Genomic DNA, 25,976 nt, shown 5'->3' on the forward strand with positions numbered 1-25,976 from the left:
TCTGGAGCATTGAATAGGCTGTGTGTACGGGTTAGATGCCGTCCTACATCCTCCATACCTCGCACACGGACAAGCACAAAACCTGATCTGATCCGCAGTGTACACGGTATTGTGCATGCGCACGTGAGATGTGTGTTACTCAAAACGGTAGGTAAATTTATCAGCGTGCAGTGCAGAGCCAAGGATCCGGGGTCAAGAACAACATCCGCTTGCTGTGGCGTCTGGTATGCGGCAATCCTCTTGTTCCTACCGAAGCCGCGGGTCAGAAGACAAGACGCTTATATAAGGAACCCAGCAACGGCAACGCCGTGACATCGTCTCGGCCGATAGGCGGAATTACGACAAATCACTGTCTTGCCCATCTAGCACCTTTCTATACGCGGCCACGCTGGATGCTCGACTCTGATGTCTGCAATCCTCAATATATACAGTATTGTGATGTAGTTGCATTATTACTTTATTGTAACGGCCAAAACACTCGATGCGGATACATCTCCGAGTCGAAGTGGGCGCAGCGGGGAGGAGACGGCATGCCAATCAGCCCTATGGAAGGGCAGAGCCTGCCATGCGCTATACAGTAGTGTATGTGCCTGGGTATTTTGTGTTTTGTAAACAACCTTAGCAACCAGGCCTGGTAACCCATCCACAGTAATGGAACCTTGTGAAGTCATTCACGAGAGGTCAAAGAACGAGACACAGGTCATGCAAGTCTTGGATTGGACGCATCTTGCCGCTCCACGCTGACCTGCATTTGCATAGCAGCCATGCAAACTGCCACCTCGCAGCAGCAGCGCAAGTTCCCCAGAAACCCCCATTCTTTTTCCGGCTGCAAGCCACCGTCTGGAGTGCGGAATACTGCGGGTCTGATGCCAGAGAGCTATAGGGTACGGTACATGTACGGTCCGTATATATACGGCATACATTCTCGAGAACACTGAGGCGCGGAAGTTCCGGAGCAAACCAAAGCGGTCATAATTAGTTAAACGCAAGGTTTCCACGTGTCATCAGACCTCGGCTCCACCACAGCAAAATCCCATCTCGCTGGTCGGAACCACTCGGCACTTCCCTACCAGCTTTGAAAAAGGCTACGATGCCGAGCGTGCCAGGAACAACACGACGTTTCCTCGGACGAATCTCTGCTCGTGAGTGCGTGTTGTGAGAAATCAACCGAGTACTTCGTTAGTGAATGCTTTACTGCAATTGAATAGCTGTCTCTTCTGCCACCATTTCTTTTCCCATATCTGAATGTTAATACTCGCAAGTTTTTGTGAATCAGCAATGAACTGTCTGAAGTGGCGTGGGTAAACGTGATTCGAAAGACATGTTGAATGGAGACTGTAAGTTTTACTAGCCCTGACAACCCCGCCACGACCAGGGGCGGAACTGGAGTGGGTCCGGAAGGAAATGCCCCTCCATTGTGGGGCCAAGTCGGTATACCTAGTGTAGTGTACGGATTACAGTAAAATCAGTACACTACGGAATACACTGACGACCCCGCCATAATTGCTCAACCTCGAACGGGCAACTTTACACGCTCTGCAGCGAAGGGACCCTCATGGACAAGATAGCTCAACACAACCCGTAGCCATGCCAGTGAGTCCAATTCGCACACCCTTTCTCCCTGCTCATTCGGCTAACGAACCCCCCCTCATCTTTCTCAACTTCGAAGCTCATAATCATCACCGGCCTCCCCACATCGGGCAAAACCACCCGCGCCCGCCAACTCTACGATTATCTTTCCACCCGCCTCACCTCGCAATCATCATCACAGCATCAGCAACAACAAGAACAGCAACAGCAGCAAAAAAACCCGTCGCCAAACCCCTCGAGCAGCCCCAGACCGCCTTACCGTCTGCACCTGATCTCCGACAGCACCCTCTCCATCCCGCGCACGGTCTACGACCTCTCTCCCGCCAGCCTGCCCGCCCACGTGCGGTCGGCCAACGCATCGGAGAAGGACGCGCGCGCGGCCATCTACGGCGCCGTCAAGCGCGTCCTCTCGCCGCGCGACATCGTCATCCTCGACGGGCTCAACTACATCAAGGGGTGGCGGTACCAGCTTTACTGCGAGGCCAAGAACGTGCGGACGGGGAGCTGCGTGTTGCAGATCGGCGCCGGCGTCGAGCGTGCCAGGCGGGTCAACGAAGCGCGGCTTGCAAGGAAAAGGACGGTCAAGGAGGGGGGGGAACGCGGTCCAACGGGGAGAAGAGAGGAAACGGGGGGAAACGCGGACGGGAGAGGGGTGCCACAACAGCCAGAACAACAACCACAACAACAACAAACAGGGGAAGTGTCAGAACCACAAGGTGTGGAGAAGAAGGCAGATCTTGAAGAAGGCGGCAGCGGCGACGGTGACGACGAGGAGCCGTACGAGCCCTCCAACTGGGAGAACCTCGTCTTCCGCTACGAGGAGCCCAACGCGATGAACCGCTGGGACTCGCCGCTGTTCACGCTCATCTGGGAGGACGACGAGGCCCAGACCAGGGCCGTCTTCGACAAGATCTGGGACGCCATCGCCGGCGAGGGCCGCAAGCCCGTCAAGCCCAACCAGTCGACCGTGCAGCGCGACAAGGACCCCGGCGGCGACTACCTGTACGTGCTGGAGCGCGAGACGCAGGACATTGTCAAGAAGATCCTCGAGCGGCAGCCCGACGAGGGCGGCGGCACCGTCGCCCTGCCCCGCGCGAGCAACCCCGCGGCGGGCGTCCAGGAGGCCGAGGGCGAGAGCGACCTGGTGGTCGAGCTGCCCGGCAAGAAGGTCGGGCTGCCGCAGCTGCAGCGGTACCGGAGGGCGTTCGTGGCGCTGAACCGCGGCGGCATCGGGCTCGAGGCGGTCGGCAAGTTGGCGGCCGAGCGGCTGCGCGAGAGCTTCGTCGGCTATCTGAACGATGCGTTTGAAAAGGACGGCTAGAGCCCGGAGCAATCATGGATGATACCCACCATTTCATATTTTGATTGAATAGAAGAAAAAAAAGAAGATAAGAATGGAAAGGGAAAAAAATATATATATATATAAAGGGAGAAGGCCTTTGGGCGCCATGGCGAAAAACAGACATGAAAAGAGCAGATGCTCCCTTGGCCGACTCTGTTGAGTTAACGGGAGGCAGTCATGAGGTAATACGCAAATTCCAGACGAGGCAGTTTCGCACCGGTTCGGACCTGCGACCATCGTTTCGCCAGGCATGGGGTACTCCCTTTTGCCTGGCTGCCCTCACTTCGGTCGTTTCCTTTCTGGTGGGTGAGTTAGGAGATGGGACTGCTTGAGGCTGGCAGATACCCGGTGCGATCAGACAAGCAGGAGCCGGCAAAGATGACCGGAGTTTGATTGAAAAACATCCACAACGGGCATTTTCGCGAACGGATTGGCCGACGAGACGGACTCGAACGGATGCTCTGACTCGGAAGCCCAAAGTCAGCGTCCTGTGCTAGTGTAGCCCAGCCTCGGAAAAAGGAGGCATTGGCTTCGTGCCCCCTATTATGATGGGACACGGCTGAGTCGGCTGGACACCGTAATACTGAACCATGGAATCGTCCCATTCAGGTCTGCCCCTGCGTCGCATTTCCACCCAGTCACCCCCGAGAGGCGACATGAAACGTGCCACTGTGATGGATTTTGTCTGTGCCAGCTCGAAGCACCAAATGTGTTTCAGGAAAGCGACTCGAGCCAACCTGACAGCCAACAGTCTTGTTCGTCTATGATGGGAAATCACGCCATGTACACAACGTACATATATATTGAACAGTAAGTACCAATGCCACATGCACACGACAGCAGTGCTACAACAACGGAGAACGCCTGAATGTACAATTATCAACCGGAATAAACCAAGCCAAAAGCCCCCAGATCAAACCCATTCTAATTCTCCGGCTCGGTGTCCGTGTTTGTGACGCTGGTATCATCATCGTCGTCGTCCGTTCCACTTTCCTCGTCCGAGTCCTCATCATCGTCGCTAGCTGGTTGCCTCTTCTTCGTCTGGCCGCCCTTTGCGGCGTGCATGATGCCCGCGATGGAGTCTTAACGGAAAAGTCAGCATCATATCTTTTTTTGAAATGAGCAGAGATTTTTTTCTAATAAAAAAAAGAAAAAGAAAAGAAAAAATAACTCACCCTCATCTGGCTCACTGATCTCGTCCTCGGCCGCCATCGCGGCAGCCTTGCTCGCCTCCTCCACAATGAGCGTCACCTCCATCTTGGTGTCGAACCCGACGTAGCTGTCGCACACGACGTGCATGACAAACGTGTAGTGACCGGCCTGCGGCGGCGCCTGGAACTGCGCCTTGAGCGTCTGCATGGCGAACGTGGGCGTCCGGCCGTCGGCCTCGAAGATGGGGCGGTCAAACTGCGCAAACGTGAAGGGCGGGACCGCGACGCGCCCCTGCTTCGAGTCGGTCAGGAACACGTGCCAGCGAGGGCTGTGGTCGCGCGCAAAGAAGGGAGCGGCGGCGAGAGGGGCGGGAATGTGTTCGGCCTCGACGGACTCGTAGATGGGCTTGCCCGTCTTCTCGTCCTTGCCGACGAGTCTTTGCGTCTTGCGCCCCGAGATGGCCTCGAGATCGTCTTCGGCCGGGTCGACGTCCTCCAGATCGTTGGGGTCGATGTCAGGGACCTTCTCGCTCCCGGGTGGCACAAAACGACCCTTCACAACGAGCGTGACGAGCGAGGAGGGGACGATGAAGCGCTCGCCCGTGACCTTGAAGTAGGCCTTGGCAACGCGCAGGAAGGGGAGCTGCTTGGCTACGCTGACAGCTTCCCGGTATTGTTCTTCGCTCAGGAGGCCCTTGCCGACGACCAAACTGCGCCGCTTCGCGTCTGGCCTGTCCATGAAGTCTTGAACGCTGGTATGGATCCGCGAATCGCCCTCGACAGCTCTGACGACGGCCGGGGTGAAGTAGGGCAACTGGAGGAGGGGCGACGACTTGGGAGGGAGCGCCTGGATCAGGAGCTGGCTGGTGTAGTAAGAGGCGAGGAGCGGGCCGGTGTTCATGTAGGCGAGCGCGATGGCGTTGAAGGCCTTGTTGAGGGAGTGCGCGATCGGGGCGACGGCAAACTTGGCCCTGTTGAGCTCGGCATCATCCAGCTCGATCCGGCCCAGGTAAGCCCAGAGCAGTGCTAGCGTCTTCCTTCGGGGGCCGTTGTCGAGATCCTCCAGCGTCTCCTTGTCCTTGACGGACAGACCGCCAACCAGCGGAGTCAACTCGCCTTCGGCCAAGATGCGCGATTCCACCTTGGAGAGGCCCGACTCGGCCTTGTCCCCCTTGAAGAGCTCCTCGAATTCCTTTCCGGTGCTGAGCGCGGTCACGACGCCGCCCTCATCGATGTTGTCCCTGTACTCGCGGAAGATCCGGTTGGCGCTCTCCATCAGGACGCCCTCCTTGGAGCGCCGGAGAGTGCCGTACCACCAGGACCCGACCAAGTAGGGAAGCAGGACGCCGAAGAGGGCCGAGTAGAGGAGGACGACGTACTTGCCGTTGCCGTCCGACACGATGACCTTTGGCAGCGCAATGTTGATGCTGTAACCCTGCTTGCCGTCCGGGTTGCCGTACTGGATGTAGTTGTTACGGATCTCCTCGTCCGTCAGAGCCTGGTACGCCTTGGAGATCTCGACGTAGCGGGCGGTCAGGTCTTCGATCGTCTCGTTCTTGGAGGGGTCCGGTTTCGCCTTGTCGGGGTGCAGGCGGAGGGAGAGCTTCTTGTAGGTGCTCTTGATCTGCTTCTCGGTCGCCGTCTCGGGAAGGTTCAGGATCTCATAGGGGTTCCAAATCTTGTGGGTCGGCGCGTCGGTCGTTTGGATGAGATAGAGCATGTAGCCCATGACGGCCCAGCCCGCGATGACGGCGAACAGGAGCCAGATCTTCCTATCCTTGCGCCTCTCTTGCTTACGCAGGGAGTCGACCGTGTCTGTGTGGGCATGCTTGAAGCTCGTCTGGATGCGCGGGAAGGAGGCTGCTGGGTCTCGCGACCGCTTGACTAGAAGGAATGTGAGGGGGATGGTGACAATCAGGGCGAGGGTGAAGACGAAAAAGGGCCAGAGGACGCCCTCCTCGTCGTAGGCGTAGTCGGTGCTCATGGCGGGCACTCGTTAAGACTCGTGGTCTTCAATTCCCGTGCGGTTAACTCCTCGAACAAGTCGAACAACGGATTCAGAAAGCAGGGGCCTTCGACAGAGAATAACGAGATTGAAGCAATTAGAAGAACAAGAGGCAGGCCCAACCCGGCATCTGCGCGAAAAGGCCAGATCCAATTCGGGGACAAGCCGGCCGATGTGTAGGGGTAAAAGGAGCGAAGTCCGCACTCGTGTGCGAACTACTGTGTAAAGAGTGCAATGTGGCGGCTTCCACTTTTATTACCACACAGGTGTCCAGTCCGCGCCGTCGCTTTTTTTGCGGAGTGCAAGTGAATCGTGGCCTCCAGATCGAACCAGGGGTCAAAGCTTCGCTGTGCCCCACAACCCGGTCGAAAGCCGCCATGGTTCCGGAACCCGAATTGGAACTGGCCCCACCCCGGGCGACGGGCTGCATTACTATGTACTGCGCACACTACTTGCTTGTGCTGTGTATCGAGTACGGACTGCTCCGTACTTATCTCACCTACTAATAGTTATACAGATATCTACGTACAGAATACAAAATCCGTACATTGCGGGACGACAAACCTTCAGGTCTCGGTACCAGAGTAAGCACCGACGAGTTGCAAGCAGTGCCGAGAACAGAGTTGCAAGCGGGACGGGCCGGCCCCGAGATCTGTCTGTTGCTCCGTAGATGAATGCTTTCAGAATGCTTTGTTGAAGTTGGATATCTCGGGGAAGGGAAAAAAAAATACCCAACGGGGTTGTTGAGACCCGCCTGATCGATTACCTGGAGACAGGTTTCCGACTACCCAAACGCCTAGTCTATACAAGCCAATCACCGCGTCGCCACCACGGGATTCAGCAAAGCAGGGAAACTTGGGTGGAAAAAATCATGCCGTGCCACGACGAGAGATAGAAACCACAGCTGCCTGTCTATCTGTATGTGGAAATGCCGATGATGTGTTCATGCCGGGGAAAATGAAGGGGGTACGGAATGCCTGGAATATGAAAAGCCCCATGAACGCCTCCATCAATGTTGTAGTGAGCTGGCCGGTACGTCTATGCCCGTCCGTAAAAACAACCAATCTCTTCGCAGTGACAGCCCGGCTGGCGGCGCCGCGCCCCCTAACGCGCCCCAACCGCCTTCATCACCGCCCCCATGCAGATGTGCACAATTGCGCCCCCCATCACCAGCAGGCCTACGACAGACGGAGGAAGAAGCACGACGGCAGCAACAAGCAGCAGCCAGAACCGACGTAGCCGCTCCAGACGTCTGTCCCTTTGCTCCTCAGCCTCGGCCCGCCACGCCGCCTTGATGCCGGCCCCGTCTCTGTGCGCCCTTTCTCGGGCTCGGCTCCGTCTCTGCCACCCGTCATCGCGGGTATCGGCATCGGGAGAATCGCCATCCTCGCCCGCGTCATCGGTGGACACTCCCTCACTGTCGGATTGTCAACGGAACTGGAAGCCATGCGGGGGGAAGCCGCCTCTGCCGCCGCCGCGGCCATCAAAAGAGAAGCTGGCGCCGCCGGGGAACCCTCCGCCGCCGCCGAACGGGCCGCCTCCTCCCATGCCTCCCATCATGGAGAAGATGATCTCTGGGTCGATGCCGCCGCCCATGCCGCCTCCTCCGAACATATCAGAGGGATCGGCCAGGTCCACGCCGCTATCGTAGCGCTCGCGCTTCCTGGAATGTGTGTTAGCCACCGAGCGAGTCCCATGCAACATCGAGCTATAGCAACGCATCGGAATACGTACTGAGGGTCTATCAATGTCTCGTAGGCTTCACTGATGTCCTTGAACCGGGCATCGGCATCGGCGTCGCCGGGGTTCTTGTCCGGATGGTGGACAATGGCCAGCTTGCGGTAGGCCTTCTTGATCTCGTTGTCGGTCGCGTTCTTATCGATACCGAGGATCTTGTAGTAGTCCTTCCTCTGGGACTTCTTCAGCTCCAGCTCGGCCTTCCGGACCTCCTTGGCAATGGTCCGGTCTTCGGGGTCCAGCTCCTGGATCGCCTTCCATTCCCGAACGGCCGCTTCCCACTTCTCGGCCAAGCCCAGGGCGTTGGCCTTGGTCTTGCGGGCCTTGATGTACTGCGGGTCGAGACTGATGGCCCTCTCGCAGTCAGCGATGGCATCCTCGTACTGCTTGAGCTTAATACGGCACAGAGCTCTGTTCTGAAGGATCTTGGAGTTTGTTCCCTTGTTCGTCGGGTCGACCTCGAGGGCCGATGTGTACAGGTCGAGGGCTGCTTGCCACCGCCCGGCCTTGTATTGCGTGTTGCCATCCTCCTTCATCCTCTCCAGCTTCTGGACGGTCCGGAGCCACTTGACGGCGTCTTTGAAGTCGGGATCGCAGCTGAGTGCCTTCCGGAAATGCTGCACCGCCTTGTCGTTATCGCCCTGCGAATAGAGCGCCCGGCCCCGCAGGACCAGACCCTCCGGGTCCTGGTTGTTCTGACGCAGGAGCGACATGGCAATGTTTTGTGCCTCTCCGAGTGAGTTGGCATCACCCATCTTTAGGAGCGCTTCGCCGCGCATAAGCTGCCACTTTCTCGGCCTTAGCACGCCGGGCCCAAGCAGCTTCTCCGCCATGTCGAGCGGGTGGAGAACCATGGAAGCTGCCGTGCCATCCTCGAGGGCCTGCTGCGCCGCCCGAACGTGACGAAGCATCTCCTTGGCGGGTGCCATGTCCTTGGCCGACGGCGCCGGGCGTATACGCCCAAACGTGGCGACGGCCTCCTCGGGCTGGCCCAGGCTGGTGTAGATGCGGGCGAGGCGGAGGAGAATCTTGGAGTTGTGAGGGTCCAGATCGGCAGCTCGCTTGCAGTCCGCCAAGGCTTCGTTATACTTGCCGGCCGACATGTAAGCCGCGGCCCGGTTGCCTAGGTAGGTGGCAGAGTTGGGCTGAAGGACGACGGCTGTCATGCAAGTTAGCCGACCACGGGACGGACACACTCAGAAGAGTTGTACGAAGTCCGGTTGCTGCTCGGACTCACCCTTTGTGTAGAACTCGATGGCATGGGTGTAATCACCCGCCTTGAAGAACTTATTGCCCTCATTCTTGAACGACTCGGCCTGCTCGGCCTCGGACTGCACCGGGCTGGAAGGCTGTGATCGATGGGGCGGAGGAGGGGGCACTGCTTCGTCAGCAGCGCCGTTAATGGATGCGTCGGTCCCGTTTGCCACGGGCACGGTGAAAGAATTCTGGTGAGACGGCGGGTTCGCCGGCCGCGGCGGCGGCTGCTGATAGGGCGGCGGTTGCGAGGGAGGCGAGGAGGGGTTACCTCCGTTGACCGTCTCCTTTTCGACGTCCATTGAATTGCGAGCGCTCATGGCAGACAGTTCCGACAGTCGCTTGCGCTGTTCGGGAGGCAGGTTGAGCGGGTGCGTGTCCGGATCGATCTTTTTACGTCGCCCTGCGTCAGAAAGGTGTCGCGCAAAAGGGCGCGAGGTGCGCGGCGACTGCGGCTTAGGCTCGCGTGAGGGCGGCGAGGCGGAGCGCTGCGAGGAGGCCTTTTTGGTGGGCGATCGTGAACCCGATGATTTTGCGGGAGATTTGGTGGGCGACTTGGTGGGCGAGGATGGTTGTGAAGAATCGTACAATCCGGAGTGCTCGTCCTCCTCCTCGTCGGCCGAGTTTGGTTTCTTGGACGATATTTTGGAGAAAAACTTCATTTGCGAGGTATTGCAGCGAAAAGTCGCAACTACCGGGGTCCCAATTGTTTTAATGCGGTTGGTCCCGCAAAAAACGAAGCGTCAAGCGGCGTGACTCCCGGGACAAGGTCAGGCTGTGTATCGCTGCCGGTGCATCAGGGCAAAAATAGCAGCGAGGGTTTTGAGGGAGGGTACGAAGCGCCAGGTATCCTAGGTTATCGGAAGTGGGCGCACATGCAATTGCGAGCAACGCTTTTGGGTGAGAAGGGCGAGTAGCCAAAAACCGAAGGGGGGCGGTTTTTGGCGGTGGGAGCTTGGAGCAGGCAAAAATAAAAAATAAAAAAAAAAAGAATTGTTGGAATGGCTGGGAGTAGGGGGAAGTAGCGGTTCAAAACGTGAGCGTGTACGGAGTACGGATTAGACAAATGGCACAGACTGATCAACCCATCACGCCTCGGGACCGTCGCAAAAAGGGTTCAAACCATGGCTCAGCCTTCAGGCAGATCACAAGCACCTTCCAGGGCCTCTTGATTCGCGATTCGAAGAAAATATTGGGTTGGCTGGGGTTGCCCGTTGCTCTGGAAATTGGTAGGCAGAACGAAGGTCATTTGTCAAACGCCCAGCGGCAGACGTGGGGAGTGGCTTGCGGGGGACCAGCGGGCGGGAGCCGGCGCGGTGACGGACCCTTCAAGCAGCATCGGAACAGGGGTGGCTTCAGTTAGCGGAATTCAGATATCGAGGCATATCACTGTAGGCGGTTTCTTGCCGGAGGCTGGGACAGCGATTCTCGAAACTTCTGTGGGCCGGTCCGTCCCATACTCGGCACGGTTGCACCGGCCGACTCGGATTGCGGTCGTTTGTTCAGTCTGAAGCACCTTGTCGTCATCGCTTTGAAATTTCGTTTAGTTGTAGCGTGTTTCTTGGATAAATGCTTCGAAACGGTATCATCAAATGCACTAGTTTTTCCGGAGTACGCTACGCTAGGAATGTGTCCCTGGCTATTGATGCATAGCACGAAATAAAAAAAGAGATATGTCAACAATGCCGAGCGGCGCTAGGCGCGGAATGCACATGCACAAGCGCTACACTCCGGTCACGGCGCACCTGGCCAGTCTGACACTTGGCCAAGTCGTTCGTATTGGCTGGGAACAGTTCAGTGACTGGCCCCCAAAAGCCTACCCTAGGTTTGATAGGCTCCAATTGTGTCGTTGCTATGTTATTACTACCGTTAACAAGCATCAGTTAGCATGTCCCTGGATACCATCCAACCGTTTGCCAAACCCCAACATGTGTCAAATGCCCAGCCACCTTTCCGGTCTGTCGTTCATCGCTCCCACCCACGACCGATGCGAACAGCAGAGTTGGCACACCGAATGGACTCATTCGTCCTCCGAATCGTGAGGAGCCTGCGCGGCAGTCCCGTTTCCACCAGCGATCGTGTTGACAAAATCCTGGTACCTGAATACTTCTCCCCGCTTGCCCAGGCCTGCTGCTGTGTGTTTGCTGAAAGCCCTGCGCCCTGTGAAACCAGCAATCACCTTCTCGACGTCCAGCGCCGTCAAAGGCTCCTGGCCAGGCTCTGGTGCTGTGTGCAGTAATGCATCCCTTAGCTCTGCGACGTCAATTTGACCGCTGTCGTCGTCATCGAACGCTGAAAAGGCAGACAGAAGCTCCGAGCTCGGTGATAAGGCGGCCAAGGATGATGCTATCGAGTTGAGAAACAACGCCATTGTCATGGTCTGCGGTGCCGACGGAGGGAAGAAGTGGGAGATATCTCCGGCACTCGATGGAAGCCCTAGAATCCCATCGTTAGCCAGAGTTTATTGAAGAAGAAGAGTGTTGTGTCTTGTCGTACCCAGTTGATTGAGCATATCCGCGACGTCTTCCCTAGTTACGACGCCGTCGCTGTCGCGATCAAGAATCTGGAACGCCTCCCGCATCGTGCGGACCTGCGAGGGCTGTAACTGGGAAAGCGCGTTGCCGTGGCCTACCGAGTTTGAGGTCGTCGGTCGAGGTATGCTGCGCTGTTCGAGAACATGTGTATTCAGGCCATCTTCGACTGTTGCATGTCCTCGAGATGTTCGGGGCTCTTGCGGTGTTGGGCTTGTGACTGAGCTGCCCATGAACTTCGCGCGGACTTCAGAGAACCCTTCCTTTGTCGGTGTTGCTGATGGTGTAGTCTGCCGCAGAGGTGCAGCCGATGCGGGTGATTGCGGTCGGCGAAACGGCGAGGACCGAGCGGACCCGGTCCCATAACCCAGGGGAGACGGTTTGTACGTTGAAGGCACTGACTGCACCCGAGTCAGCAATTCAGTAAGCTGAAGGACCTCCAATATTTTTTACCTACCATGTCTATAGTGAAATGCGCACGAGAGATTGTAGACCCGGATGATATCGAGGAGGATGCACCTTAGGTGCTGCGTTGCTCGATTCTGTGAGATGCCCTGTACTCCGTGACTAGGATAGTGCCTGATGGAACGTCGATTCCAGCCAAGAGTGGACGTCGAAATGTGTCCCGAATTCGGGTGACTTCATTGACCAGAAACTATCGATGTTCTGAAGCGTCAGGTAGTCTTTGTCGTCATCGAGGGGGGAGCTGCTATTGGGCAGCAGAGGAGATGGCCGCTGGCTGGATAAGTTGGAAGTAAACAAACCAACCGGACAACCAGCCGGGGTAGGTACTGTGCAGCCACAACGGCGGGGATGGGCCCACGTTTGTGGCGTGCGACTGCCGTGGGGCTGCAGCACGGATTACTTCTCACTGCCCTGCTGGGACCCACTCCTCCAAAGACCCCTCACTGGCTTCCACCCCCACCAAACAAGGGTCGATAATAAACCCTTGTCCGGATCCAGAAAGGTTAGTAGCCAAAAAGGGGAAGCATGGGTGGTGCGCTTGACCTCAGCGGCGGGAGCATCTTGATTGAACCCAAGCTGCAGCGGATTGCCTTCCACGCTGCTTCTTCCAGCAAGCGACAAGCGGGTGCAACGGTCGCCATAAATTCAGGATCTGGAAGTCCTTCCCGCGTTCTTTTTTTTCTCTTTTCGCTCGGGGGAATCCAGAGGGAGCGTCTGGTTCCTCTGCCGGAACGCGCAACTCTCCCCGGATTTCGACTTTCTGAGGCCCGGCGCTTCGGAGCCCGCAGTTGACCCCGCGATCCTGTCTTGTATATATACAAGTCTATTTTCTTACTTTTGCTAGGCGCTGAACAGGGACCTGCTTTTTAGATCGCCATATCTTGCCTCGCGACGAAGCGATTGACTTAAGCAGAAGGCCCGGGCGAAAAGGGCAGGCGGACGGCAGGGCACAAACGATGGCCACCAGCCAGTTCGCGCCCAACCTTCTCAAGAGAACCAACAGTGCAGTCGGGTACTCCAATGGAACAGCGCTTCAACACCGGAGATCCCTCACGACAATCCCGTCCTCGCGACCCACCCGCTCCCCGCAGCCCCCCGAGATGGACCAGACCTCAGACCCGAGCTTCAAGGGCAAAGCTCCCTCGACCAGGACGGGCGCATCGTCCCAGCACAGCTCGCTGTCTGCTAGCGCACAACCTCGTTCTGATGCTGCCTTACGGCGGCCCCGCAAGCTGCGGTCCCAATACCCGCGCGGGAGCTCCGAGAACCACGTCGAATACATTCTCGTGGCGTCCTTCGACATTGACCGCGGGCCGGTCATGGAGCACCAGTATCCGGTAGCAATCACGGGCGACGAGCACATGCTTGCCGAGCTCATGCTCCCGGATCAGGCCCACGTGAGGAATCAAGACTGGACAATATTCTTCCTTCATAAGGACACCAGCCAAGAAGAGGACGATGCGGAACGGCGAGCCAAGGAGGAACGGCGAGCGCGGAGAAGGAGGAAGCGGGACCGGGAGAAGGGCATAATACACGAATCGGACGATGAAGGCGATGAGAACGGCGGCCTGGACGATGACGATGACGACGACGACGACGACGACGACGATTGGGACGATGACTTATCGACGGATTCCGAGCCTGAAAGCAGCGAAGGCCCTCCGCTGGTTTATGTCCTCAACCTCGTCAACACGAAACAAGACAAGACGGTCAAGCGAGGTGCCGTGGTCAAGGCAATGGCCATCTGCACCCGCCATCCCTTCCTCCATATATACAAGGTAACAACAACCCACGCTCCGCGGCCACGCCAGGTTCACTTACATCGTGGGAGTAGCCATTACTATTATTGGCCTTGGATGAGTACTTCAAGGCGCCGGTGCCCGAGACTCTTGCAATGCTCTACAACGCCGTCAACGAGATGGATCTGTCGCTGATGCCGAAGCTGAACTGGCTCGAGAAACACCTCTTGCAATCGAGCGACAACAAGGATCTCTTCGTCGAGAAGTTTGAGCAGATGATCGAGGATCGGATTGCTGGAACATCCGGAGCAGATGTCGGCCAGCCTCTCGACGCCAGCAACGCTCCTCCGCCACGGCCCACCATCTTCCGGTCGGGGTCCAAGGCTCACATTGAAGGGCACGCCGCCTACGTGGTGCCCAGAGACACGCACGAGTTCGAGAGCAAGGTCATGTACAAGGGCATTCCCATCCCGGTCAAGGTTCCCGTGGCCGTCATGCCCGAGATTGTCGGCGACTTCTCCCTGATCAAGCTGATCCAGAACTTCTCCGACCCACACTCCAAGTCTCCGCAAACCTTCCCCTTACATCCTCACCTAACAACAAACGGGCCCAACACGCACCCGATCATAGTGCTCGTCAACGCCCTCCTGACGCAGAAGCGCATCATCTTTCTGGGACACAATATGCCGTCGGGGGAGGTGGCCGAGGCCGTCTTGGCCGCCTGCGCGCTCGCGTCGGGCGGGATTCTAAGGGGCTTTACTCGGTATGCTTTCCCGTACACGGACCTTACCAAGGTCGACGACCTCCTGAAGGTGCCCGGGTTCATCGCGGGAGTGACAAATCCGACCTTTGAGCACCACCCCGAGTGGTGGGACTTGCTGTGCGACCTCTCGACCGGGAAGATGAAGATCAGCAGCAAGATCGAGGCAGCCCCCATCACGGAAGGGCTAGTCTACTTCCAGCAGCAGAACCCGGCCTACGCGAACCTGGTCCACAGCTCGTCCAGCAGCGGGTCGTCGTCAAACGACCTGACGGGCGACGCTGCCTTCATGGCGGAGATCCTCCGATGCATCACCACGCGGGCGGGCGAACGCGTGATCCGCGCCAAGTGGAGGGCCTGGGTTGTCAAGTTTACGCGCATCGCGGCCGCGTTCGAGGAGAGCGTGTACGGCGCCAGCGCACTCTACATCGGCACCGACGAGCAGGATGCCAACCTGTCTGCAGCAGCGCACGGTCACGGGTACGTGTGGGTGGACGAGGCGACCAAGGCGAAGGAACTGGCGGGCAACGTGACGCGGATCGAGGGGTGGAGAAATACGAGAAGCTATTACAGCTTTATTCAGGTGAGTATGCCTAGGAGGCGGGGGCAGGAAACAGGGGAAAGTAGAGCCAAGGCTGATCGAAAACTTTAGGACGTCGCGCGGCTCCATCACGTCCGGCCCCTCAAGGGCATCGACCTGGCGCACCTGCACGACCGGCTGCGCACGCAGCGGCTCACGCCGGAGCAGAGCAAGGAGATCTACCACACGCTGGCCAAGTACGTGCACTCGTACGACGAGATCTGCATGCTGCTGAGCGTGGCGCCCGAGTCGCAGGCCGGGCTGTTCTACATCGCGCTCGGCCTCTTCCACAAGGACCGCGACGTGCGCTTCAAGACGGCCGAGCTGCTGGAGCGCGTCGCCGAGCACGAGGCGGGCCAGCACTGGTGGCGCGTGCTGAGCCGGTTCGAGAAGCTGGCCTATGTGCGCATCAAGAGAGAGGCCGAGGCGGAGATGAAGGCTAAGCTGGAAAGGGAAGAGAAGGACGCATTTGGAAGGGATATTGGCGACAGGAGGATCAGTTGAGGAGGGTAGGGCTTATTGCGCATGATGCGACCGGGTTTGGGCGGGGTGTTGTGTGACTTTCGTGACCGGATCCGGGCATTGTCGGCTGTTCTTGGTCCGTTCGAGCGGCGGGGGCGGCGAAGTTGTCAGAGACAGACGGGCCACATCGTATTGCTTTATTTTATTTTTTATTTTTTTTTCTCCGTTTGATCCATGGCTGACCTTTCATGTACTTAACTTACCGCCGTCCTCCTCTGTACAAACCGTCCAAACAAACAAAAAAAAAGCATTACCCACCGGTTCCTCCTCATCCTTCTCCTCTTCAATCACACCCTCCCTCTTTACCCTTCTCCTCGTCAAAGCAAACCCAGGTGCTTTGCCGCGTGGTTGACATGATCATCGCTAAAGGTTGCCATGAAGTAGTACGAGTGATCGTACCCCTGAAAACATTGTCAACAACCCCAATCGTCCCGAGCCACACCGTGCCGACGCAAGGACATGGGAAATTTATAGAAAAGGCAAAATTAAAAGGAAGGAAACCCGGGGGGGGGGGGACTCACCTCGTGATACCGCACTGTCAAGCCCTCCACGCCGGCCTCCTTGGCGGCCTTCTCCAAGTTCTCGGGCAGCAGCTGTCCCTGCTTGTAAAAGTTGTCTGCGGTGCCGACGTCGACGAGGGCCTTGAGGTCGCCGCCCTTCCAGGCGCGGATGAGCTCGGTGGCGTCGTGCTTCTTCCACTCGTCGCGGTCCGGGCCGAGGTAGCCCGAGAAGGCCTTCTCGCCCCAGGGGCAGCGGGAGGGGTTGGCGATGGGGGCGAAGGCGCTGACGCTCTTGTAGAGGCCCGGGTTCTTGAGGTAGAGCGTCAGGGCGCCGTGGCCGCCCATCGAGTGGCCCGTGATGGAGACGCGGTCCGGGTCCAGGAAGCGGCCGTACTGCGGGTCGCCGAAGAGGGCGCGGGGCAGCTCGCGGGCGACGTAGCTCTCCATGCGGTAGCCGCGGCGCCAGGGGTCGCGGGTGGCGTCGACGTAGAAGCCGGCGCCGGCGCCGAAGTCCCACGAGTCCGTCTCGCCCGGGTGGCCGAGCCCGCGCGGGGACGTGTCCGGGTACACGACGGCGAGGCCGAGCTGCGAGGCGCGGTGCTGGAAGAAGCCCTTCTCGGAGCAGTTCTCGGGCGTGCACGTCAGGCCCGAGAGGTAGAAGAGCACGGGCACCCGCGGCGGCGGGTCCGAGGCGAAGCTCTGCGGCGGCAGGTAGAGGTTCACGGCCATCGGGGTCGTCGTCTCTTCGGACTGGTGCGAGAGCTTGAACAGCTTGCCCCCGAAGGAGGCGATGGTGGCTTTGGTTTCGAAGGCCATCTCGAAGAGTCGCCTGATGCGTGACGGAGAGACGAGCGGATTAGATGATGGTGATGATGATGATGATAATGATGAGTACCTTAGGGTCAGGTAGCTAAGGTAGCTCAGGTGGTGAGGTATTGTTGGTTGATCCCGAGGGTGCTCCGTACGCTATTTATGTTAGTAACAGCATTTAATTTGATAGAAATAATAGTTCAATGCACTACACACAAGAGAAAACGCTGAAAGATCACTGCCAACTACGGCGAAGGAAAAGAATGACCTGGGTAAAAGTATTATAACTCCCGATTTGCTGCGGTCTTGTCTATAAAGAAAGAGAAAGTTAAGGTCTCGGCTAGGATTCAACACAGCTACCCCGCTGCTGCTGCTGCTGCTGCTGCTCCTGCTCTAATCGACTGCCGATGGCGGGGTAGAAGGGGACGAGGAGACCAGGCCCACACTGCAATGCCGTCACAGACCAAACGCCGAACACCGATGCCAATACCAATGCCGACCGGCCGACTGACTAACCGACCAACTGACCGAAACGACCAGACGGGGATTCGGAGAAAAATTAAAGAGAAGACCCCAGCGGCCCCCCCCCCCTTAAACTACATCCTCACATCCTCCAAATCACCCTCCCCATCATTGCGAAGTCGCATCGCCAGTCTTGTTCAGGTGGCAGTCGAACGACGTGATGTACTTGTTCCACCCGACTTCGGTCAGGTTGAACTTGTGCTCGTAGTCGGACGAGACCGCTCCCATGGTGCAGCCCGTGGGCGACTTGCAGACGCCGCCGCATGCCGTGCTGTTTTTGTTTGATAGAATCGACCATCGTCAGCATCGGCCCAGCTCAAACCATTAGGAGGAGCACGAATTTTATAGATTTTCTGCACGGACGGACGCGGTATCGGCAGCTCGGTACTCACAGGTAGGGATAGCAGTAGAAAGGCGCATCGTCGGGCGCGAAGGTGGCGGCGTTGTTCACTAGCGCTGGTGGCAGGTTGTAACACTTCTCGAGCTCGTAGACGGCGTATTCGCAGTGCCCTTGGCCATTGGGGTCGTTGCAGATCAGGACCTAACACGTTCTGCGGTGTGAGTCAAGTTCGTTCAACATTTGCTCTCCTTTTTTTATTCTTTTTTATTTGTTATTTTTATTTATTTATTTATTTTTTTTTTTTCATTTTTCCCCCCTGAGAAAGAGACGACCGGAAGAACACCATGGAGCTGAGGAGGCACTTACACCGCCAATCTTGTTGTGCTCGGTGGGCACGGGGGAGCCCTGCGCGAGAAAGGCGAGAAGGAATCCGGCGATGGTTGCGCTGAACAGCATGATGGTTTCCAAAAGACGAGTTTATATAGCACACCCGAGTCTTGATATCGAGGTTCCTCTTCGCACGTGAGTACACTACTACTCTTTTGAACTGCCGATCGAAACGAGCGCTGGGATGTAGATGGGTAAGATAGGTAGGTTACCTGAGGTGTCTGCTGAACTGAAGCCTCTAAAAGGCAACCGCGACTCCTGCAAATGCTCCCTTCTTATAGAAATGAACCTTGACCTGGCCGGAGAGCTAGTAACGACCAGGCAACCATTACATCATGGCGGCCACTTTGGTCGCTGAAGAGCTCTCTCGGATACACGGCATCTGAGTGGCTGAGCAGGCGTAAAAAAAGGTATTCGAGGGTGGCGTAGTTCGATCCCTCTGATCTGAACCGAGACAAACATGTATGTTAATCCGTCCAGGATAGTGCGAGATACGAGATCGCTCGTCCGCTTTTAGGGCGAACCGGGGGATTACGAGGATGTGTTGTCCTCTGTACGGATTACATAGACCACGAACGGAGTACCAAGGCTGTCATTTGCCGGGCCAGCTGTACGAGTCACTACCTCCAATTGGCGCGTTGGGCTCTGCTGCCCTTTGAGACAACGGTATCACGCCAGAGCCGTCAACCAAAAATGGAGACGAAAAGAGGTCGAAGGGTGAATACGAAGGTCTCATGCAGAAGGCTTTCGGCGTTGTTGATCAATTTCCCCATGTTGCCTAGTTTATCACGGCCCGACCCTTGTTCGGTTTGCTAAACTTGCGTGGTCACGGGAAAGCTGCCGTCGATTCGCTCATCGAGGTCACCAATACCAACGGCATCGGTATGAGTGTAGGAGTGAAGGGCAAAGAGACGACAACTGGATGGTCAGCGGTCGGGGGAGCAGGGACACTACATGGTCTTGGGCATTCCCCAACCACTTGAAAGAAATACCAATCCGTTACTTATAATGAGAAAACACTGTCATATTATGTACTATACATAAAGCTTTCCCCAAAAAAAATAAATAAATAAAAAATAAATAAAAATAAATAAATAAATAGCATTAGCCTCTCCTCTTGAAGAGCCACAAGAGGAGAGATTGTCAAACCACCGCCAACAGGTTCGAGCATGGTTCTTCTCCATCAAGGATTTACTGCAATCTCATGACGGCTGAACCACCCGTGACCCCTGTTTTGCACATGGCCCGCAACACAAAACTGAAACCACAATTACCAAGGTGTTTTTTTTTTCCCATCGCACCAAAAAGGAGTGTCGCCCAGCTCGCTCGCTCGTCATCGCTCACCGCTTTGATAACAAAAGACAGCTCTCGCGCGCGTGTTTTTTGTTAAGCAACCCCTCCCCTGCCTCTCCACAAGCTGCCATACCTAGCGAGTAGGGACAGGATGGCCTGGGGTGTAGAAGTGAATCAAGAAAACGCCAAAGAGGGAAAAGAAAAAGGAAAAAAAGAGAGAAAGTGAGTGTGTTCCAGACCTGCTGCGTCTCAGAAGAGAACAACAGCGCCAAACATGCCCGCCAGAAGGGCGACGGCCTTGCCGCCGTTGACGACCAAGCTGTCGGCACCCGCGGTCACGATGGGCGGCGGGGCGTACGTAGGGTAGGACGAGGTCGTCGCGTTCTTGGACGGCGTATGGTGGGGTTTATGGTGCGGCACGGTGTTGGTCACGGTGAAACTGCATTCAGGGAGAACGGTCAGCAAAGGGGCCGGTATCAAATAAAGGATGATGCGTAGGCTTACGTGTTCGTCTTTGTGACCTCGATGGTGGAGCCCTTGCTCACCGTGGTGTAAGTGGTGACCGGGCAGGAGATCTTGGTCTCGTGTTAGCGCTCGCCGGCTCTGAGATGGAGGGCTAAAAAAGAGACACACCGTCGTGTAGACATCAGTCGTCTCGTACTCGGTCGCGACAGAAGTCGTATAGATGGTCTCGGTCTGCCTGACCTTCGTGACGACGGTGGAGGTCGAGGTCCAGGTGATCTCAACCGTGGAGCCGCCGACTACCTTGGTCTCCGTGACCGGGTGGAGTTTAGTGCGGGTGGAATAAACAACTGTGAGTCATGTAAGCATGTGTTCGTGGCGATGCCTTTATCAGAGCCGGGGTCCTTACCCTCACCGGCCGTCTTGGTGACTGGGGGCTCGGTCTTGGTGATGACGATGGTCGTGGGGACCGCCGTTTTAACCGTGCTAGTCGTGGTGTAGGTAGAAGTGTAGGTGTGGCCGGGCTTAGTGTAAGTCTCGGTGACAGGGCAGACGGTGGTATAAGTCGCGATGACCTCAGTCGTAACGGTTTCGTAGTCCTCCTCCGGCGACTCATCCTCCCCATATCCGTATTCGTCGTCGTCGCCGTCGTCGTCGTCGTATGTCCTGTCATTCAGGCTTCGCAGCTCAAGCCAAGCATCGTCTTTCGACTCGTCCTCCTCGCCCGATTCTTCCTTGTCATCTCCAAACAAGCCATCGGACTCTTCGTCTTCGGAAGCGCTCCCCTTCTCATCTTCGGAAGCGCTCCCCTTCTCATCTTCGGAAGAGTCCTCCTTTTCCTCCTTGTCTTTCTTATCGTCCTTATACTTATCCTTCTTATCATCCTTATACTTGTCCTTCTTATCGTCCTTATATATATCCTTCTTGTCGTCCTTGTTCGAGTCCTTCTTCTTGTCCTTTTTAGACTTCTCGTCTTCAGACTTTTCGTCATCATCATTAAAAAGGTCGAAATCGTCATCGCCGAAGAGGTCTAGATCGTCTCCGAACAAGCCCTTTTCGTCTTCAGAAGAGCCCCCTTCTTCATCTTCGGAAGAGCCCTCCTTGTCTTCTTTCTTGTCGTCCTTATACTTGTCCTTCTTATCGTCCTTAAAGGTATCCTTCTTGTCGTCCTTATACACGTCCTTATTTTTGTCGTCCTTATACTTGTCCTTCTTATCGTTCTTTTCTGATTTTTTCTTCTCATTTTCAGACTCTTCCCCGTCTTTAGACTCTTTCCCATTATCACTGAAAATGTCGATATCGTCTTCGTCAAAGATGTTTAGATCGTCTCCTAACAAGCCCTTTTCGTCTTCGGAGCCCGATTCTTCTGAGCCCGATTCTTCGTCTTCAGAGCCCTCCTTTTTGCCTTTCTTGTCGTCCCTTTCCGATTTTTTCTCCTTGTCTTCAGACTCTTCCCCGTCATCATTAAAAATGTCGAAATCGTCTCCTAACAAGCCCTTTTCGTCTTCAGAGCCCGATTCTTCGACTTCAGAGTCCTCCTTTTCGTGTTTCTTCTTGTCGTCCTTTTCCGATTTTTTCTTCTTGTCTTCAGACTCTTCCGCGTCATCATTAAAAATGTCGAAATCGTCTCCTAACAAGCCCTTTTCGTCTTCAGAGCCCGATTCTTCTTCTTCTGAGCCCGATTCTTCGCCTTTAGAGTCCTCCTTTTCGTGTTCCTTCTTGTCGTCCTTGTACGAGTCCTTCTTTCCACTATACAAGTCCTTGTCATCCTTTTGCTTGTCATCCTTGCCGTAGGAGTCCTTCTTGTCGTCCTTGTCGTAGGAGTCCTCATCCTTCTTGTCATCCTTCTTGTCGTCTTTCTTATCGTCCTTACCGTAGGAGTCCTTCTTATCGTCCTTGCCGTAGGAGTCCTCCTTGTCGTCCTTCTTATCGTCCTTACCATAGGAGTCCTCCTTGTCGTCCTTCTTATTGTCCTTGCCGTAGGGGTCCTCCTTGTCGTCCTTCTTGTCGTCCTTGCCGTAGGGGTCCTCCTTGTCGTCCTTCTTGTCGTCCTTGCCGTAGGAGTCCTCGTCCTTCTTGTCGTCCTTCTTATCGTCCTTGCCGTAGGAGTCCTCGTCCTTCTTGTCGTCCTTCTTATCGTCCTTGCCATAGGAGTCCTCTTCCTTCTTATCGTCCTTGCCATAGGAGTCCTCTTCCTTCTTATCGTCCTTGCCGTAGGAGTCCTCCTTGTCGTCCTTGTCGTCCTTGCCGTAGGAGTCCTCCTTGTCGTCCTTCTTATCGTCCTTGCCGTAAGAGTCCTCCTTGTCGTCCTTCTTGTCGTCCTTGCCATAGGAGTCCCCATCCTTCTTGTCATCCTTGCCGTAGGAGTCCTCGTGCTTATCACTAAGATCACGCTTCAGGTCTTCGTGCTTGTCTTCGTGCTTGTCGTCGTGCTTGTCGTCGTGCTTGTCGTCGTGCTTGTCGTCGTGCTTGTCGTCGTGCTTGTCGTCGTGCTTGTCGTCGTGCTTGTCGCCATGCTTGTCGTCGTGCTTGTCGCCATACTTGTCGTCGTGCTTGTTATCCTGGTCGTGATACTTGGGGTCCTTAGACGACTCGTCTTCCGAGTCGCTCTCGCCCGAGCCGCTGTCCGACTCGCCGTACTTGTCGTCGTGCTTGTCGTCGTACTTGCCATCCTTGAACTTGTCGTCGTACTTGTCGGCATAGTTGCCATCCTTGAACTTGTCGCCGGACTTGTCATCCTGGTCGGGATACTTTGGGTCCTTAGACGACTCGTCTTCCGAGTCGCTCTCACCCGAGTCGCTGCCCGACTCGCTCTCGTTCGAGTTGTCAGGCTTTTTTCCGGTAGGCTTTTTGCCGATCTCATACGGGTCGTCCGGTTTGCCGGACTTGCACACGTCGCCGGGCTTGCCGTACCCATATCCGTCCGGCCGGGGCAGCGCGTAATACCCGTTGCCGTGCTTCTTGTCGTCATGTTTCTCCCCTCCGTACGCGTAGGCGTCGTCGGGCTTGTGATGGCCGTAGCCGTCCGACCTGTCGGCAAGGCCGCGCTCACCCCTGATGGGGATGTGGGCAGCCATGGCCGAGGCCGCGAGGGCGACGAGCGACAGCGCCGGTCTCATGGTGTCAGTGTGCGGCCGGTCGGTCGGTCAGGAGACCACGACGGGCTTTGTATAAACGAAGGTCAAGATAAACTGGTGGTCCCAGAGGCTCGGACACAAGGGGGCAGGAGAAAGCGAGTGTCTAATAATGAGAGAGAGACCCTAGCGAAGGGTTGGTGATTGGGGAGATGTCCCACGAAAGCCGGCGATGGGGATGCAGGAGGGCAGAGGAGGGAGGCAGACGATTCGGGAGGGGGCATGTTTATACATCACCAGGTGACACCCCGGGCAGGACCTCGAGTGGGAGACGGTGTGGTGCGGTGGGGTTGGGATGAGCTTGAGACAAATCTTGGATCTAGGCTGCATGAAGCTGGCCAGGATGCGAGGGCCAGTGAGGTTCAGAGGGATCGGAGCTGCGACGCTCGGGCGGAGTCAGAGGCCGTCTGCGCGGGAACTCGCAAGGTAAACGTAGGGCAAACAATGCCAGGCTGTGAGACCGAAGTGGCAGCTGTCCAAGGCCAACGGTGCCGCGTATGCATCGGTAAGTGGGTAAATGCAGCCACCCAAACCACGGCCAGCCCCGGAGGCAAGTTGGCTGGCCCAGGCAGGTAGGCCGTTGTTGGCGGTACAGCACGCGTCCAGAAGAAGGCAAGTCCAAGAACTCGACCTCGTTCTCGTAGTGTATCCGTGGCGGCGGATCGGACAGTACATTACATCGGTACATACGTGTACACCATGTATGTAACGTACACACCTCTCGTTGGAAACCGTGAGCACGGGTAGAGAAGTTTTGCATCCACGGACCCGTCCAACTATCCTCTTTCTGACGGGATCTTTTCCTCTGTCTCTCTCTGTCTCTCTCTCTCTCTCTCCCCCTCCCTCCGGAGTCGAGAGAGAAGAAGCTGGCGTCAGGTAGAGCACGCCATACTCTCCAAAGCGCAGCTACTTCCGGCGTGTCTTCCCTTGTTCCCACTGGCCCTGGCAAAGATCCAAAGCTTTTTCTGTTGTTTCAGAGTCTCGAGGAAAGCGGCACAGGCGCTGCTTCATATTCCTTGTGTAGTAGTGTAAGAGTATTGTCGGTTGTGTGTGTCGGTTGTGTGTAATGCGTGTGTATGCGTGTGTATGTGCGTGTATGTGCGTGTATGTGTGTGTATGCGTGTGTGTAGTGCACATGTGGTACGCCTTCCCACCTGCCCGCCGAGAATTCAATACGGGCTTGCTTTTAGTGATGAAGTGACGTGATAGGGAAAATGCGCTCAACTCGTCGTTGGTCGGGCATCGTGCTTTGCGTGCCTTTGCAGTGTTATGTTCCTGGAAATTGGAGCTTAGCGTGGAAAGTGGGGCCAAGGCCCGAGCTAGTAGTGTTGTGGGGTGAACACGGCTGGGACTCGGAACGAGCAAGCCGAAACGAGCTGTGAGTGGCTGGCGGGCCCACCGTGCCGGGGGTGAGCCTCCGGCACTTCGTGCTGATCCCTGTCAAATGATGCCGGCTGCGCTGGGCCATGACGATAAGCTTGCCAAGCCAATGTGCCTTCCCATTGTTGGTTGTTCCTGTTGTTCCTGTTGTTGGTTGGACGTGTTTCTGGCATCAACCCCAGAGACCGCTTTGTCGGCCGGCCTAGAACGCCGACCTTGCCGCGAGTTCCCCGGGGGTGGGTGGGGGTTCCTAAACTGGGAAGCACCCAGCAGCGCCATTTCCGGTCAGTTTTCTTGGCAAACAGGAACAGGCAAGCGTTGTCTCGGGTTCAAGTTCCATGCCCAGAGTTGCAGCCTCCAGAGGAATACCGCGTACTAGCCTTACTTCTCCGTTCTAGTGCAATTACCCTACTACAACCTTGAGTCTGTAGAGTTCGAGCACGACGGAAAGCCCGGGTTGCTTCCTGCTTTCATTATGCTTATTCTCTTGCGTTTCTTTTTGCCCTCGGGCAGTTGATCTGATGTCATAGGCAGGTTGCGATGGCCGGGCAACGGAGGGCCTGGGGAATCAATGTTGTGCAACCCACACGCCCATAACCATCCCGATGGTCGACAGACTGACCGGCTCATGTCGTCATAGAGAGAGAGAATATGGCCCGTTTCGCTACGGACTGTCGCTCCGTGTAATCATGCTGTGAAGAATAACTACGTGTCGGACTACCGTATACTATGGAACGCAGTACATTCCACAACATCAAAACACGCACTCGCGTGAGTGAGAAGGCCAGCGGATCGTCGATTGCTGGGGTTCTTGGTAGCACAACCCTGCGCCCACCTCGTATTACATCACATGGACGCGTATGTTGAAGGCTTGCCAAACTAATACTTCATCATTCCATGGTCTAAGTTTGTCAAATGGCGGAAGCGAACTCCGTCCGTTGCTTGTTTCTGTTGTCGAAGAAGAGAGCTTCGTTGTTTGTTTGAGCCGGGCTCAACGACGCAAGCGTCCGCAGTGACACTCTTTCGAATACCGGGGTATGCCACTGACTGGCCCCGGGCAGCTAAGACTCCCGCATCTACGGGTTAGTTTCCGTCCCTATGTAACCACGGGTTCGGCAATGCTCGCGTGTTGTTGTTATGTGTCTCCTGGTAGGTCAGGTACGGTGCAGGACGCTAATTTGCAAGCTGGCCTCAGCGTTGGATGACAGATTCGCTGGCTGCCTTAGGGAAGGAGTATATACACCAGGGAGAGCTCGCCTACTTCCATAGCTGCCATGCTGATGGTTTGCAATCCACGAGCATGCCGCCGAATGCTTTGGTTTGCCAGTCCCGCCACCCGCGTCTGCTTTGAGTGCCGAAAATACCGAGTAGGGAAGGGACTACCCTAGCACCTACCTAAGATAGCATCTGTTTAGCAAGTAGGCACGCCCACAAGAGAAATGCTTTCCCTCTTTTTCTCAGTCTGTGCTTGG

At 56.3% G+C, this 25,976-nt stretch overlaps 7 protein-coding genes across 7 annotated transcripts; 2 read left to right on the forward strand and 5 right to left on the reverse strand.

The window, feature by feature from the left end:
• Positions 1–1,669: 1,669 nt before the first annotated feature.
• On the forward strand, positions 1,670–2,911 carry MYCTH_50254 (uncharacterized protein; the record flags this gene model as incomplete). The annotated part of the gene is made up of 2 exons (XM_003662630.1): positions 1,670–2,170; positions 2,321–2,911. Coding segments are annotated over 2 exons (1,092 nt in total), but the record flags the coding sequence as incomplete, so codon positions are not given.
• An 890-nt stretch (positions 2,912–3,801) lies between these two features.
• On the reverse strand, positions 3,802–6,185 carry MYCTH_2303597 (uncharacterized protein). Its single transcript, XM_003662631.1, has 2 exons — positions 4,108–6,185; positions 3,802–4,014 (listed from the first exon to the last, which is right to left on the reverse strand). The coding sequence occupies exons 1-2, from the start codon at positions 6,065–6,067 to the stop codon at positions 3,857–3,859; spliced, it is 2,118 nt and encodes a 705-aa protein (XP_003662679.1). The 5' UTR covers positions 6,068–6,185; the 3' UTR covers positions 3,802–3,856.
• Positions 6,186–10,827: 4,642 nt separating this feature from the next.
• On the reverse strand, positions 10,828–12,341 carry MYCTH_2303602 (uncharacterized protein). Its single transcript, XM_003662632.1, has 3 exons — positions 12,068–12,341; positions 11,576–12,011; positions 10,828–11,515 (listed from the first exon to the last, which is right to left on the reverse strand). Exons 1-3 carry the CDS (start codon positions 12,068–12,070, stop codon positions 11,100–11,102), a joined length of 855 nt encoding a protein of 284 aa, XP_003662680.1. The 5' UTR covers positions 12,071–12,341; the 3' UTR covers positions 10,828–11,099.
• Positions 12,342–12,949: 608 nt separating this feature from the next.
• MYCTH_2303605 (uncharacterized protein) lies at positions 12,950–15,761 on the forward strand. The gene is made up of 3 exons (XM_003662633.1): positions 12,950–13,853; positions 13,910–15,157; positions 15,227–15,761. Exons 1-3 carry the CDS (start codon positions 13,032–13,034, stop codon positions 15,656–15,658), a joined length of 2,502 nt encoding a protein of 833 aa, XP_003662681.1. The 5' UTR covers positions 12,950–13,031; the 3' UTR covers positions 15,659–15,761.
• A 37-nt stretch (positions 15,762–15,798) lies between these two features.
• Positions 15,799–16,992, reverse strand: MYCTH_2138853 (carbohydrate esterase family 1 protein; the record flags this gene model as incomplete). The annotated part of the gene is made up of 2 exons (XM_003662634.1): positions 15,799–16,077; positions 16,198–16,992. The coding sequence occupies 2 exons, from the start codon at positions 16,990–16,992 to the stop codon at positions 15,994–15,996; spliced, it is 879 nt and encodes a 292-aa protein (XP_003662682.1). The 3' UTR covers positions 15,799–15,993.
• A 259-nt stretch (positions 16,993–17,251) lies between these two features.
• MYCTH_115983 (uncharacterized protein) lies at positions 17,252–18,422 on the reverse strand. Its single transcript, XM_003662635.1, has 3 exons — positions 18,215–18,422; positions 17,901–18,049; positions 17,252–17,779 (listed from the first exon to the last, which is right to left on the reverse strand). Exons 1-3 carry the CDS (start codon positions 18,302–18,304, stop codon positions 17,617–17,619), a joined length of 402 nt encoding a protein of 133 aa, XP_003662683.1. The 5' UTR covers positions 18,305–18,422; the 3' UTR covers positions 17,252–17,616.
• Positions 18,423–19,238: 816 nt separating this feature from the next.
• On the reverse strand, positions 19,239–23,222 carry MYCTH_107796 (uncharacterized protein). The gene is made up of 4 exons (XM_003662636.1): positions 20,400–23,222; positions 20,162–20,340; positions 20,033–20,103; positions 19,239–19,967 (listed from the first exon to the last, which is right to left on the reverse strand). The coding sequence occupies exons 1-4, from the start codon at positions 23,107–23,109 to the stop codon at positions 19,778–19,780; spliced, it is 3,150 nt and encodes a 1,049-aa protein (XP_003662684.1). The 5' UTR covers positions 23,110–23,222; the 3' UTR covers positions 19,239–19,777.
• Between the last annotated feature and the right edge of the window lie 2,754 nt (positions 23,223–25,976).

Source organism: Thermothelomyces thermophilus, chromosome 3, assembly GCF_000226095.1.
Source record: "Thermothelomyces thermophilus ATCC 42464 chromosome 3, complete sequence".
NCBI classification, from domain to species: domain Eukaryota; kingdom Fungi; phylum Ascomycota; class Sordariomycetes; order Sordariales; family Chaetomiaceae; genus Thermothelomyces; species Thermothelomyces thermophilus.

What these genes read in the sequence shown, in the direction of transcription:
- MYCTH_2303605 (XM_003662633.1), top strand. Translation starts at nt 13,032, where the DNA reads ATGGCCACCAGCCAGTTCGCGCCCAACCTTCTCAAGAGAACCAACAGT. An exon ending in CCTTCCTCCATATATACAAG is followed by an intron (nt 13,854 to 13,909) that starts GTAACAACAACC and finishes TCGTGGGAGTAG; the next exon opens with CCATTACTATTATTGGCCTT. An exon ending in GCTATTACAGCTTTATTCAG is followed by an intron (nt 15,158 to 15,226) that starts GTGAGTATGCCT and finishes CGAAAACTTTAG; the next exon opens with GACGTCGCGCGGCTCCATCA.
- MYCTH_2303602 (XM_003662632.1), bottom strand. An exon ending in GGATATGCTCAATCAACTGG is followed by an intron (nt 11,516 to 11,575) that starts GTACGACAAGAC and finishes ATGGGATTCTAG; the next exon opens with GGCTTCCATCGAGTGCCGGA.
- MYCTH_107796 (XM_003662636.1), bottom strand. Translation starts at nt 23,109, where the DNA reads ATGAGACCGGCGCTGTCGCTCGTCGCCCTCGCGGCCTCGGCCATGGCT. An exon ending in CACCAAGACGGCCGGTGAGG is followed by an intron (nt 20,341 to 20,399) that starts GTAAGGACCCCG and finishes CATGACTCACAG; the next exon opens with TTGTTTATTCCACCCGCACT. An exon ending in CGACTGATGTCTACACGACG is followed by an intron (nt 20,104 to 20,161) that starts GTGTGTCTCTTT and finishes CACGAGACCAAG; the next exon opens with ATCTCCTGCCCGGTCACCAC.
- MYCTH_2303597 (XM_003662631.1), bottom strand. Translation starts at nt 6,067, where the DNA reads ATGAGCACCGACTACGCCTACGACGAGGAGGGCGTCCTCTGGCCCTTT. An exon ending in GATCAGTGAGCCAGATGAGG is followed by an intron (nt 4,015 to 4,107) that starts GTGAGTTATTTT and finishes TTTTCCGTTAAG; the next exon opens with ACTCCATCGCGGGCATCATG.
- MYCTH_115983 (XM_003662635.1), bottom strand. Translation starts at nt 18,304, where the DNA reads ATGCTGTTCAGCGCAACCATCGCCGGATTCCTTCTCGCCTTTCTCGCG. An exon ending in AGCACAACAAGATTGGCGGT is followed by an intron (nt 18,050 to 18,214) that starts GTAAGTGCCTCC and finishes AGAACGTGTTAG; the next exon opens with GTCCTGATCTGCAACGACCC. An exon ending in TTCTACTGCTATCCCTACCT is followed by an intron (nt 17,780 to 17,900) that starts GTGAGTACCGAG and finishes AAACAAAAACAG; the next exon opens with CACGGCATGCGGCGGCGTCT.